Genomic DNA, 13,969 nt, shown 5'->3' with positions numbered 1-13,969 from the left:
CTCTTCCATAAAGTTGTAGAGACAAAATGCCTCATTCAACTTAAGAAAATTAGAAAACCTAGGATCACTTCATTGAACTTAGTTTTTCTAATTTTAAAAGAAAAAGATTTTGAACCCATTTTTTTATATTGCATAGCATTGTATTCAGTTTCTTGTCCCCATTCACATCCCTATTTTTCTAAAATCAAAAGCTGTAACCCTTCTCAAGAGAAAGTTGCTTCAGCTTCCTTTCCAGTTCTAAATATCCTTTATTTAGATACATAAATATCCTTATGTATAATATGTAGTGTTCAGAATGGCCCTATACTATTAAACACAACTGCAATATAAAATCGTTTGGATATTGACTGTTATATATTTTTACTCCTTTCCTAATAAGCTCCAACATGGAATGTGCTGTTTTTCACAGCAACTTTTCATTACTACTCGAGAGTTTCTTTTCTTTGCCACCATCATTAGAGCAATCCGCAACTGTGAATAAAAGAAATCATCAGACTGGTTTTTGCCCCAAAGTACCTTACTGTAGGATTGAATGACTTTTATTCTAAAAGTCATTCAATTTAGAATACTAAATGCCCGACTTAAATCTTCATCATTACAACTTCTTCCTTATGAAGTAAATTTTATGTAGGTCTTGATCATTTCCCAGGCATATAATGAGACAAATAATTTCCCCCCTATTTTTTGGAATATTCCTATATTTGTTGAGTCAAATATTGTTTTAAAGAAGAGAAATTACTGTTGTGTCTAAAGTGTTTTTTTTTCTCCTTCTCTTTGCCTAGGGGAAATACAGGTCAGAGATGTAACTATAAATGCATTTTTATCCATCTGATTCCATTTTCAGATGAAGCATGAAAAAACATCAGGAGAATCAAACCAACTTTGCAGGATTCATCCTCCTGGGTTTCTCCTCCTCACCAGATCGCCAAGGATTTCTCTTTCTCATCTTTCTCTTTATGTACTTGCTTTGTGTGTTAGGAAACCTCCTAATAATCTTATTGATCTTCTCTAATGCCAGCCTCCTCTATGCGCCCATGTATTTGTTTCTTTCTCACTTGTCATTGGCTGACATTGGATTTACTTCTTCAATTGTGCCTAAAATGCTGCAGAGCTTGGTGTCTCAGTCAAATACCATATCCTTTAGTGGTTGTTTAACACAGCTGTATTTCTTTGTGATATTCTGTACGACAGATAATCTTCTCCTGACATCTATGGCATATGACCGCTATGTAGCCATCTGCCGCCCCTTGTATTATGCCAGAATCATGAACTATAAATGTGCTTTACGATTAGCTGCTACATCTTGGCTCTTGGCTCATGCCCATTCTTTGCTGTATGTACTGTTGGTATCTGATTTTACATTTTGTAATTCCCAGGAAATTCCTCATTTTTTCTGTGATGTCCATCCATTATTGAAGCTCACCTGCTCCGATACCTCATTAGTTGAAATGGTCTTAGTCAGTGAAGGTTCAACTGCTCTTCTTGGGCCCCTCTTATTCATTCTCCTCTCCTATATCTTCATCATATTCAAGGTGATGAAGATTCCATCTAGATCTGGGAAGTTCAAGGCCTTCTCCACTTGCAGTGCCCATCTTACTACGGTGACCTTGTTCTATGGATCTCTGATGGGCACCTACCTTCGCCCATCCCATACCTATTCTGGGTCCCAGCTGAAAGTGGCATCAATAGTATACACAGTGGTCACCCCGTTACTCAATCCTTTCATATACAGCCTGAGGAACAGTGAGATACATACGGCCACAAAGAAGTTATTTAGGAATTGGTTTCAGAAGAACTGAGTCAAAGAAAAACTGCAGTTGCCACGGGAGAAGCTCTGAATCGGCATGAAAAAATGATGAAAGACAGCAATCAGGTGTCCGATGTTCTCTGACCTTTCATCTTTTTCATGCTTTCATTGTTTCATATGCATAAAATTACAGAACGAGGTAACCAGTTCCATTTGTTGTTTAAAATCATTTAAAACTATTGGTCAGTATAAAAGACACATGACTGAAAATTATTAAAATTACTAAAATAATATAGTGTAAAAATTATGGGAGTGCTTTTGGGAACGTTTGCTTTTAAATTTAAAAGGATAGAGGTAGTATTTTTATTTTGTTCTTGCCACATCCTTAATGTTCCCATATCGCTGTAAGTCTGTTTTACAAAAATGGGCTAGAAAATGGCATAATGCCTAAGGAAAAATATCTTTATTTTCTAGTATGACCTTTTTAAATGATTTTTTTTCCTGCTCTCAAACAGGTCTCCAGGTTATTTCTACAGGGAAAATATAATTTTCGTACAAGCTCAATTTCATCCTAAGGTGTTCATCCTAAACACCTTTCTCCACGATTAATTATCAAGGTTTCCTCTTTTTGAATCACACCTTTTTGAAACAAACTTTGCATCTTTCACATCTCTCTGCTTGTGCCAAATCCCATCAAAGCTTTTCTATATGTATAATTTGTCTGCGACAGCTCTTGTTGACTGTTGTTTTCTTCCCACAGCTAAAGCTGAGCAATTTAAAAAGAGTTCTCTGTTACATCTTCTTTTATGAAATAAAACTGGAATCTAAACATTTCTGCTTTCTCAATAATTGTGTTCTTCCATTTCTTTCAACATGATGTCTAAAAGCAGTATCGTACATGGTACCAATGTAATTTTTCAAATCAGTCAGAAAAAAATTAAAATTACCTAATGCCTGTTTGTATCATACTTAATACAGTTTAAAACATTTATTAAAAGGGACTATTTTCTTTTCTGTCTGCCTTTATATCCCTGTGTATGTTTCTATTCCTTTGTCAGAGCTACCCTCTTAACTGTTTACACTTCACTGGCATAGATTTTCTCACCTTGGTTCTCTGCAAATGGACTGAACTTCAACTCCCACCATCTTTAACCAAAATGATTCACTCACTGACCCCAGGATTATGTCCATGGGAGAAGGAGTGGATAGTACACTTTCTTTTCCAAGATGATAATAATTTTGCAGAGCTGGGGAATCTCTCAAATATGTAGAAATTACTATCACTAAAAGTGATAAAATGCTGTACAATCAGGCCAGAAATGTACTAACAAGGGAGATCAGAGCACCAAAAAGAAGCTACTCTGAAAAGCTAAAGAATCAGTTCTCAACAAATGAACCAGCAAACATGTGGAAAACTCTTAAAAATATTACCGGCTACGGCAAACCTCCTTCCCAGGCTGAAGGAAATCAACAACTGGCAGATGACCTGAATGAGTTTTACTGCAGGTTTGAAAGAAACTACAGCCACCTATCTCCACAATCCCCATCTCAGACACACCAACAACAGCCAAGCCTCCTATAACTGACCCCATCCCATTGGGTTCACAACCCCTAGTGATCACAGAAAAGGAAGTGCAGGACCTATTTCACAGACAAAAGCCAGGAAAAGCTCCAGGCCCAGACAAGATAACTCCTTGTTTAAAAGTCTGTGCTGACCAATTGGCCCCCATCTTCACCCATATCTTAAATAATTTTAAGAAATTCCAGTGTAATCCAGGATGTTACAATAGTTTTGGAAACCAAATACAATTGTTTATACCAGATTTGTACCTAGAAGATGTTAAAAGTGGAGGAAATTGGACCCTTGGATATATGCACAGGTAAATAGGGTTAGAGATCAAACACAGGTCAGACAACATAATCCCATAAGAAAATAGAAATGATTTCTAATCATTTATCATCCATAAGCCAACAGTTCATTTCCCCCCCATTTTCAGCAAAAAGTTCATCATTTCTAGTCAATGATAAATGTACTTGTATTATCTTTATTATTGTGTAATAAATGATAATTTATAGTCTTCTCCCTAAAGCAAGTCAATTTTGCCCTTTCTGCCTATTCTGTCATTTTTACCAACCATTCCTCCATTGTGGGCAGAATAAATAAAATTATTTTATGTACTAATAATGATATACTTTCATTTCAATTTGTTGTTACTACTACTGATATTAATTTCATGGTTATATTATACTTTATTATAATTATTTTATTATAGTTTATTATAGTATTCTATTTTATATTATAAAATTGCCCTTCCCTTCCATAAATTGGCTGATTTTTTAATAAAATACATAGAAAATTAAAAAGATAACATAAAACAAACTACGTAAACTGATCTATAAAAGCAGCAGAAACATAAAGTATACACAGACAAAAGACCCTTAGACTTGTCAGTAAAAGTATAAGAAAGTAGTAGTAGTAGTAGTAGTAGCAACAGCAGCAACAACAAGGTTAATTGATTCAGAATCCTGGGCTCTTTGTTTTTCCCCTTTGATTCAATTCACCATGCTGCTTCTATGTGCATTTTTTGAGTAGCTCTACCTGTGTAGCAGACTTTATGACCCATCCCACCTCTTTTTTTTTACTGCTTCATTGATCACTCAGTCTCACATCTATGTGTACATTACAGTATGTGCTTTTTAGTCTAAAAAAGACTTTTTAGACACGTGGGAACCTTGCTAACACTATTTATGGCTATACCACAAGTAGTGAATAGCAAAAGAAGCATCATTTCTTCCCTTTCTACATTCTGAAAGGCTTTCTCGTTGGGCATGGTGATAAAGTGAACATGGAGCTAATCATGAATGCAACTGATGATTCCCATTAATGCCTTGATTGGTTGATTGGTTGATTTATAGGTTGTCAAGTTGGTGTTGACTCTTAGCAACCACAAGGATGGATTTTCTCCAGGACCTGGCCTGGCCTGGCCCTTCAGGTCTTCCAGTGGTGAACCCATCACCATTGTAATTGAGTTCATTTATCTTGTTTTTGATTGTCCTCTTCTTTTTCCTTTGATCTTTCCCAGGATTATAGACTTTTCCAGAGAGTTTGATCTTTGCATAACTTCTCTGAAGTATAAAAATTTGAGCCTGATCGTTTATGTTTTGAGTGAGGACTCTGGGTTTATTCGTCTGATGGCCCATTTGTTTTTTGTTTTTTTGTGGCTATTTATGATTGATTGAGTGATTGTTTATATGCCATCAAGTTATTGTCCATTGTTAGTAACTACATAGATAAATATTCTCCATGACAATCTATCTCAAATTTTCAGGTTTTCCAATGGTGCAGTCATCAATGCTATAAATTGAATCTATCCCTGTTTTCCTTCTTTTCTCTTTCCTTCTACCTTTGCAGCATAATAGCTGGTCATTTGTACCTCAAGTGAAAACTATGATTTGTTTCACCAACCACTTGTTTATTCTTATTGATATTCTCAAGATTTTTCTCCAGCTTCGAACCCCAATATTTTAGAGGTTCAGGAGGTTAAGTATGAATGTAACTATTTTGAAAGTTCTAAAGAGTTAAACGTAAATGCTATTTTCAATAAGCGTCTCAATACCATGAGAGTAAAGGTATCTATTAGCAAAGCCAGAACATTTATTCTGATGATGCTAAAATGAATTGCCAGAGCTAACAAATTCTAGGAGGCTCCTTGTAACCTACCTAATTTAGAACCGCTTTCAAAGCTTATTTTTCTACAAAAATTCAGCCTAAGGATGGCAAGATTGGAAAAGAGCCAAATTTACAGTGAGATCATTCCATGTAGGCAGTGGTGGGATTCAAGTAATTTAACAACCGGTTTTCTGCCCTAATAATTTCTTCCAACAACCAGTTTGCCAAACTGCTCAGAAAGTTAACAACCGGTTCTCCCAAAGTGGTGCAAACTGGCTGAATCCCACCACTGCATGTAGGTCATATATTGTTATAGACCAGTGATGGCGAACCTTTTCAGCACCGAGCGCCCAAACCGGAATGTGTGTGTGTGCATGTGCATGCGTATGCAGGTGCTGGAAACCAGAAGAGCAGCTGGCAACAATGTGAGTGCCCACAGAGAGGGTTCTGCGTGCCACCTCTGGCGCGCATGCTATAGGTTTGCCCGACTTCACCATCACGGTTATAGACTGTAATGGATGTTTATATATGTAGGTCTTTGGTTATTCGGGTTTTCTCCTGCGTAAAATTGGAAAATGTTTGGAAGATGTTTCGACGAAGTCTCATTCGTCATCTTCAGGCTGGTGTTTACAGCTTCGTGCTTCTAGGAGCAAATGTTTATATATGTTTATATATATGTTTATCCCCAAAGCTTTAACCAAAACTATCTACTATTGACCTCACCCCATTCCTAAGAGGTCTGTAAGTGGTGTGCATAAGAGCACCAACGTGCCTACCGTTCCTGTCCTAATGTTCCCTTTGATTGTATCCAATTTCATATATTTCTTACATACTTATGATTATATTTATGCTTATATTTATTATTATATTTATATCGTACAGTTATTTCAAGCTTATGATTATATATACTGTTGTGACAAATAAAATAAATAAATAAATAAATAAAATAGTAGAATTCTGCTTCATAAGAAAGTATCCCTTTCACATAGAAATCTGACCATTAAGATATAGGATTTTAGCCCGGTTACATTGCTAGCATGCTAGTTTATTTTGTAATGTGGACTCTCCTCTCATCAGTCTGAAATCATAAAATCAATCAAAGTTCTACTCAGACCTACTACTCGTTTTGTTTATATTAGATTAGAATATTCTGATCGCCCACTCTTGACTTGACTAAATGGAGGAATCCTAAGAGATGCAATGTCAGAATTAACAAGATCCCAGTGGCCTAAGCCATTACATGGGAAACACCCATAGAAATATCCATTGGCATTTAGATATGTGCTGTTCTTCATGTGATGTGCAGAATAGGAAGGGAATATTTTTTTGTAATGTAGAAAATGCAGCTGTTATGCCACTATTGTGAGCCATCTATCTTTCTCTTCTTCTCTCCTTGTTATGTAATATTTTCAGAGGTCATAAAGCAAAGAGGTAATAGCACTATATTAGACAATTGAAGCTCTAACTGAAAGGAACAATTACAAGTTCATGTGTGGATTACTCCCATGTTCACTGTTCTCTTTCAGCAACTGTACTCTTTACTTCTCTGGGTGGAATCTGATGGGTAACTGCAGTCTTTGGACTGTCTGAAGCCTGAATACTTACTCTATAGGAAAAAGGTTTGTAAATGACTTTTCTACACAGAAGTTTCTGTGTTCTTTTGCTTCTTTTGATATGATAAATAGATACACTCTTATGTGAAATTTACGACATTTTTAATGTGTCTGGCTTGACTTTCTCGCAAACTACTGATTTATAGCTTGATCTGCTCTCTGCCTTTCATATATTCCATCAGAGAAGTAGAATAATTCAACCAATTTAATATGGGAAGTGTCATTGTTGAGAGCAACTGTAGAATAGCTAAAGTTATATAGGATATTTAAATACAATTTCTAAATAAACAAAGTATAAATAATAAATAAACCGTGGATTACCTCGGTATAGGTCAAATACAACACAGAAATCTAGCGCTCTCCAAAAGAAAAGAAAGGAATTAATTAGATAGAAAATATCCAAGTTTATTTATTATTAAATGTATTTACTTTCATATCTTTCCCATCCAGGTGACACATAAGGGTCAAAAGTTACATTTAGAAGCATCTTGAATAGTTTAATGAGAGATCCATTGTTGTGGATGTAATTTGTGGAAAGAAGATTCAAAGAAACATATTCTCAGGCTGAGCAGGAATGAATGAGGTAAGGTTATTTTCTGCTTGATCTGTGTCAAGGCACAGAGCCATCATGCCTTTCCTTTTTAAGCCCCCCCCCCCAAACCTCCTCCCTCATCTTAAAAGTTTCCTATGGCTTTGTTTCTAAATGTAAATGTTAAATCATAAGAAAATTCCTACAACAATGTTGTAGTTTGGAGGACTCAAGTAACAAAAGACTTCAGTGATAACACTGACAGGTAAGGCAGGCTGGTACACAAACAAAGCTGTCAGATCACATGAAGTTATTTAGTAATGTAACTAGGTGTCAGTAAGAAGTACAAATGTTTTTAAAGTATACTCCTGTAATGTGGGTTCGAATGTTTACAGAAACAAAGTCAAGCTTTGAATTGCTTTCTTTTGGGCTTTTCCGATCCGCTTGTCTTTCATCGTACACCTCAAAGCAGAACATATGAAAATCACTTTGATGTCCTCTTCAGTTTTTAATGTTTATTCTAGAATGAAAAAAACACCTGCCTCCTGCAGTCTTCAGAAAAAAAAAATCTGAAGCAATTTCCCAAGTACCAGTCCAATTCAGATTTGCTTTGTTTCAGCAACGTGGATGCATATATGTGCCTTCAGGTGTGCCTGATTCACTCTTTGTTTCAAAAACCTTGACCTTACCTATTGAAATGAGGCAGGAGGGGGTCCAGCACACACATATTATGACCTGTCTTGCTTCTTTCCTCTGTTTCTACCTTTTGTCACATTCAACCTGATATCCTTCCGAGTGAGTGAACTGCTGTATATCTCTGCATCTTCTTTTTTTTATCCTTTTCCTTAGTTGAGTGATGGCAAAAGCGAACCTTACGGACCCATCAGATTTCATTCTTATGGAATTCTCCTTCCAGTCAGAGCATCAACACCTTCTGGGCTTGCTCTTCCTATCCATGTATCTCTTGACAGTCCTGGGGAATTTACTGATTGTTCTGCTGATTTCCTCAGACGTTCACCTTCTGCAGACCCCCATGTATTTCTTCCTCAGGCATCTTTCTTTGGCAGATGTGGGCTTTGCCTCCGTGACTGTCCCCAAGATGCTGCAAAACCTTCTCTTCCAGGTCAGGACTATTCCCTACAGTGGTTGTTTGCTGCAAATGTATTTCTACATGACTTTCGCCAACACAGACAACTATCTTTTGGCTGTGATGGCCTACGACCGCTATTTGGCCATCTGCCATCCACTGCTTTACGCTTTACGAATGACCCACAAGCGCTGCCTCTTACTTGTGGCAATCTGTTGGCTCCTGGCATCCCTCAATTCTGTGCTGTATACATTGATCATGTTCCCCCTCTCTTTCTGTTCCTCTAAGGAGATCCCCCAGTTTTTCTGTGAGTTCTTTCCTTTGTTACGACTGGCGTGCTCAGACACAAGTGTTATAGAAACAATTTCTCTGATTGAGAGCTATGTAGATGTATTGGGCCCATTTATCCTCATTGTGATCTCCTACGTCTGCATTTTCTGCACCATTCTTAGAGTCCCATCCACAAAGGGGAAACAAAAGGCCTTTTCCACATGTGGTTCTCACTTGGGTGTGGTAGCCCTGTTCTATGGCACCCTCTGCTGGGTCTACCTGCAGCCAAGCTCCAGGAGTCCCGAACAGAACATGATTTCTTCTCTCATGTACACAATGGTGACTCCCATGCTCAACCCATTCATTTACACGCTTAGAAACATGGAGATAAAAGCTGCTCTGGAAAGATTTATTGGAAGGATAAAAACAGCCAACATATTCCAGTTCTTTCTCTGTGCCTCAAAATCTGCATTTCTGTGAGAGAGGGAAAGGAAATCTCAACAACGTAAATCATGGATATGTCCCAGTCTTTGTTTGTACCTGGGATATTATACTAAGAACTGTAATTTCATTCATAAATCATGGACTGTCCTGTTCCAGAAATCACATAAAGTGTTAAATGTTTGTTTAATGAATACCTATAGAAACAATAAGGAGAACAAAATCTAAGGGGTGATTGTCTATAAGAATTAAAGTGGATTGCTAGACAGAGAACTAGATTTGAAACGTGAAGGCATGACTTGAAACCACTGCTATTATGACTGACTGTCATCTCTAATAAATGGATCCTCATTCCTCATTTTTAGAAAATAAGTGGTTGCCATAATGGTTATCATATCGTATCATCTTTGGTATAATCTGGGCTCAAGTTGCAGTTGGTGTGCATAGGGTCGATAAGCATGTTTGCAAGTTGAATAAGTGTGAAAAAAATATTCTATCTCAATAAAGATTTTCCTTACTTCAGTATTCAAATATTTACTGGACGATTGAGGGAAATGGGATTTGTTGCAAATGCCACCTAGAACTATCCTGTTCAGGATCCCAGCCAACTTGCCCAGCCTGTTTCCATTCTTGTCCTCCTGTTTTTTCAATCCTCCCAATCCATCAAGTTAGCAAGCTTCCTGGGGCCAGTGAACATGCAACTATTCCATACAGATCTTTTTGATGTTTCTCCAAACTTGGTGTTGCTCCTGGCCTGCTGATGCTTCCCTATTGTGTGAGGCTCACTATTTAAAGTTTTAGCAATTAGAAATGAGTTTGCTATTAATAGGTAAAATTTCCAATAACTTTTCTGTGGAGTGAAACTTGAAAGATTGCCCTGTAAAACCATTTCCTCAGAGTTACCCTACAAAAACTAGTAAAAACGGGTGTCGGTATTAATTTTTTAAGAATTTTACCTTTCTCTTTTCAAAAATAAATAAATAAATGATAACAGCATTCCTGTTCTTTTATTTGCAAAGTAAGATCATCTGTAAAACATGTCCACTGAGCTAACTGAACAGTGTAGAACTCACCATATTTACAAATAGTAGAATAACATTGCAAACGATGGCTTTTTGAAAAATTAAAAAGAATATGCAAATAATGAATAAAATGAGACATACAAATAGATTTGATTGGTATTGTGAATGGAGATGATTACTTGAATTCCAAGATCTGAAATAGGCAGAGTCACACTGATTTCCAGTGTTATTTTTTTTAAATGTAGTAATTAATTTTTAAAATGTATTTAATTATAGAATAATTTGGGAAGTATTCTGATGATTCTTGGAAATATCGCAGTCACAAGGAAGGTCTTCTGAGAGACTGCAACTGGTCTTAATAAAATTGAGATGAAATCTACTTGGGATAGATCAAAGACAAAACTAATCCACTCAAGGCAGGGGTGAAACCCAGCAGGTTCTGACAGGTTCTGGAGAACCAGTTGCAGAAATGTTGAGCAGTTCAGAGAACCGGCAAATACCACCTCTGGCTGGCCCCAGAGTCAGGTGGGAGTGGCGATTTTGCAATATCCTTCCCCAGGAGTGGGGTGGGAATGGAGATTTTGCAGTATCCATCCCCTGCCACGCCCAAAGAACAAAAAGAGAGATGAAACTAACATGGATGTAGTACAGGCAGTTGAGAGGCACATGCTGTATTGTTTCTGTGTCCAGAGTTACAGGGTCATTCTTTCTCTGAGTCAATAATTTTCCTGTATTGGTCTTCAAGGACAGCTGAGGGGAGGCATGACAGTGTGCATGAGTAAAACCCCTGCAGTGTTTTCATATGCCACAGGAGACCTAGAGTACCTGTTCACTGCCAATAAATTTGGGATCCTGACTAGATCCATTTGGCCCTCTGTGTCCGCTATGAGTGCTTTGATCGTATTCTATGTTGAACAGAAGATCTGGAGAGAAGCCCAGGGTTGAGATATTAGTTGCCATTGCCTGTTTCCATGTGGATTGAAAAAATTAATCACTCATAGTTAATGGGGGAAGCCTAAGAGAAAAAAATGGATAGTCTGAACCAATAGTGGAGTATGGCCATCCCACTCTACCTCCCACTCTACCCTCAATACCCTACGCTTGTCAATAGGTGCAGGGTGTCATTCGAGTAACGATTTGGGGCTGATTTTAGACATTTGGATTGTACAAATGCTAATGGTGCAAAATTGGAGAAGGGGCCCTTTGAGCATCATACAGAAGTTGTGCCTTTGGGTTGACTATAATTGTATATAATTGGTTATAATTATTAGTGGCCACCTCTTGTTTTAAGGAATTTAAGGCAGGCAGATGAGCTCCTCTGCATTTTCAGCTACATAGTCCCCGTGGCCTTTTCTAACCCTGGCAGAATGAAGAACGACTCCAGTTATATCAGCCGGCTGCCTGCTATTTGGCAGTTCAAATCCAACCAGGCTCAAGGTTGACTCAGCCTTCCATCCTTCTGAGGTGGGTAAAATGAGGACCCAGATTGTTGGGGGCAATAGGCTGACCCTGTAAACTGCTTAGAAAGGGCTGTAAAGATATACCATACTTTTCGGAATATAAGAATCCAGCGCCAGCAGATTCGAACAGTGAGGAGGTTGGGGAGGAATATGAGCTAGTCCTGGAGTCTGGAGAAGGCTCTGATGATGGCTCTGCATCGGAGGCAGAGGGGGAGCCAGAGCTAGATGCCAGTTATCAGCTGCCTTCAGAATCAGACATCAGTGAGGCAGACAAATGTTAACCGCTTCAATCTTGATTGCAGAAAATATGACTTCACTAACAGAGTTATTAATGCTTGGAACACACTACCAGACTCTGTGGTATCTACTCAAAATCCCCAAAGCTTTAACCAAAAACTGTCTACTGTTGACCTCACCCCATTCCTAAGAGGTCTTTAAGGGGCATGCATAAGAGCACAAACGTGCCTACCGTTCCTGTCCTACTGTTTTCCTTTCCTTTCCTTTCATTCATCATTTCCAATCACACTTGGCCAATAAAAAAAAAATTCTATTCTAATTCTATTATATCCAATTTATATAGTTATTTCATACTTATACTCATATATATGCTTATATATTATATAGTTACTTCATGCTTATGCTTATATATACTGTTGTGACAAAATAAATAAATAAAACAAACAAACAGATGGAGCCTGTTCCAGTATGTGCATGTGCAGAGTTGCCAGACGAAGGGAACAGCTAAAGAACAAGGGTCAACTTGGGAGTAAGGCCACAGGTGGACGATGAATGGCCCTCCCAGAGGGAATAAAAGAGCAGTGAAAGGGGAGTGGAGTTTGCAGGAGACAATTAGTTCACCTAATTGGTTTGTGACTCTCCAAGACTCTTTGCCAAGTTTTGAAGATATCGGCCTGACAGCTCTCCAAGCCAGATAAGGTCTGTGACCGTAAATTCTCCCTTGAAAGATTTTGCTGAAGATGAATGAGAGTAATTCACTGTTTGTTTAAAAAGGGGTTTTGTTGGGACCAGGATTCTGCTTCATGCTTTTGGGGAAGCCTAGGTCAGAACAAAGACACATTCCCTCCCCTAAAAGTGGGTGAAAATTGTGGTGCATCTTATACACCAAATGTTGCTGAAGCCCTGCCCACCCACCAGCCCCCACCTTTTGTCCATTTTCAGTCTCTGCATGTCACATTTTTGGCCTCCCCACACCCCGTTTTAGACCCATTCCAGGCTGTGGGGATCGCCACAGCATATCGCTGCTAATTGCTGCCGATCACCATCTCCACATGCCGTATTTTTGGCCTCCGTGCATCACGTTTTTGGCCGGTTCCAAGTGATGGGGATCAGCAGTGGTGGCGGTGCCTGGAACTGGCTGAAAATGCGAGGCGTGCAGAGGCCAAAAATGCGATGCATGGAGGCTGAAAATGCGATGTGCTGAGGCTGAAAATGCAACATGCGGAGCCAGCAATCGCCGGTGATGTGCTGTAGCGATCCCCGCAGCCTGGAATGGGTCTAAAAAGGAGTGTGTGAAGGCCAAGAATGCAATGCGCGGAGTTCAAAAACACAATGTGTGGAGGCGGCGATGGGCTCTGTTGATCTCCGCAGCCTGGAACAGCTGATTGGTGGTATTCCAAGAGGCCGATCCAACTGCCAATCAGCTGTTCTTGCTAAATCAAGCTGCGATAATCAGGCTGTTTGCTGCTTGCTGCAAGTACGCCAGCCAGATGAATACTGATGGATGCTGGTAGGCAGAGGCAGATTTTTTTTCCTGTTCTCCTTCCCAAAAACTAATGTGTGTCTTATACTCCTGAGCATCTTATACTCCAAAAAATACGGTAAATCTAAGTGCTATTGCTATGGCTATGTGAAACAAAAGACCTGCTCAATCTCAATAAACAGTAATCCTTCTAAGTTAGACTCGGTATTGGTTTCGAATTATGGAGGAAGCTTCCAGTATGTTTCAAAAGCAAGAGGCGCTCACTGGGAGACGGGTAGTGTATAAATTTAATAAATTAATTATTATTGTTATGTATACATACATGGTGGCTTAGTGGGTAAGAGACGCTGAGCTTGTCGATCGAAAGGTCGGCAGTTCAGCGGTTCGAATCCCTAGTGCCACATAATGGG

At 38.6% G+C, this 13,969-nt stretch overlaps 2 protein-coding genes across 2 annotated transcripts; both read left to right on the top strand.

The window, feature by feature from the left end:
- Positions 1-851: 851 nt before the first annotated feature.
- On the top strand, positions 852-1,799 carry LOC131190900 (olfactory receptor 1J4-like). The gene has a single exon (XM_058168433.1). The coding sequence runs from the start codon at positions 852-854 to the stop codon at positions 1,797-1,799; it is 948 nt and encodes a 315-aa protein (XP_058024416.1).
- Positions 1,800-8,415: 6,616 nt separating this feature from the next.
- Positions 8,416-13,950, top strand: LOC131190903 (olfactory receptor 1F1-like; the record flags this gene model as incomplete). Its single annotated transcript, XM_058168436.1, has 2 exons — positions 8,416-9,317; positions 13,920-13,950. Coding segments are annotated over exons 1-2 (933 nt in total), but the record flags the coding sequence as incomplete, so codon positions are not given.
- Positions 13,951-13,969: the final 19 nt, after the last annotated feature.

This window comes from Ahaetulla prasina, chromosome 2 (genome assembly GCF_028640845.1).
Source record: "Ahaetulla prasina isolate Xishuangbanna chromosome 2, ASM2864084v1, whole genome shotgun sequence".
NCBI lineage: Eukaryota > Metazoa > Chordata > Lepidosauria > Squamata > Colubridae > Ahaetulla > Ahaetulla prasina.
This window is presented reverse-complemented; position numbering and strand designations above follow the sequence as displayed.

Bases quoted from the DNA above. Each gene is read 5' to 3' on its own strand.
- LOC131190900 (XM_058168433.1), top strand. From the start codon at position 852: ATGAAAAAACATCAGGAGAATCAAACCAACTTTGCAGGATTCATCCTC.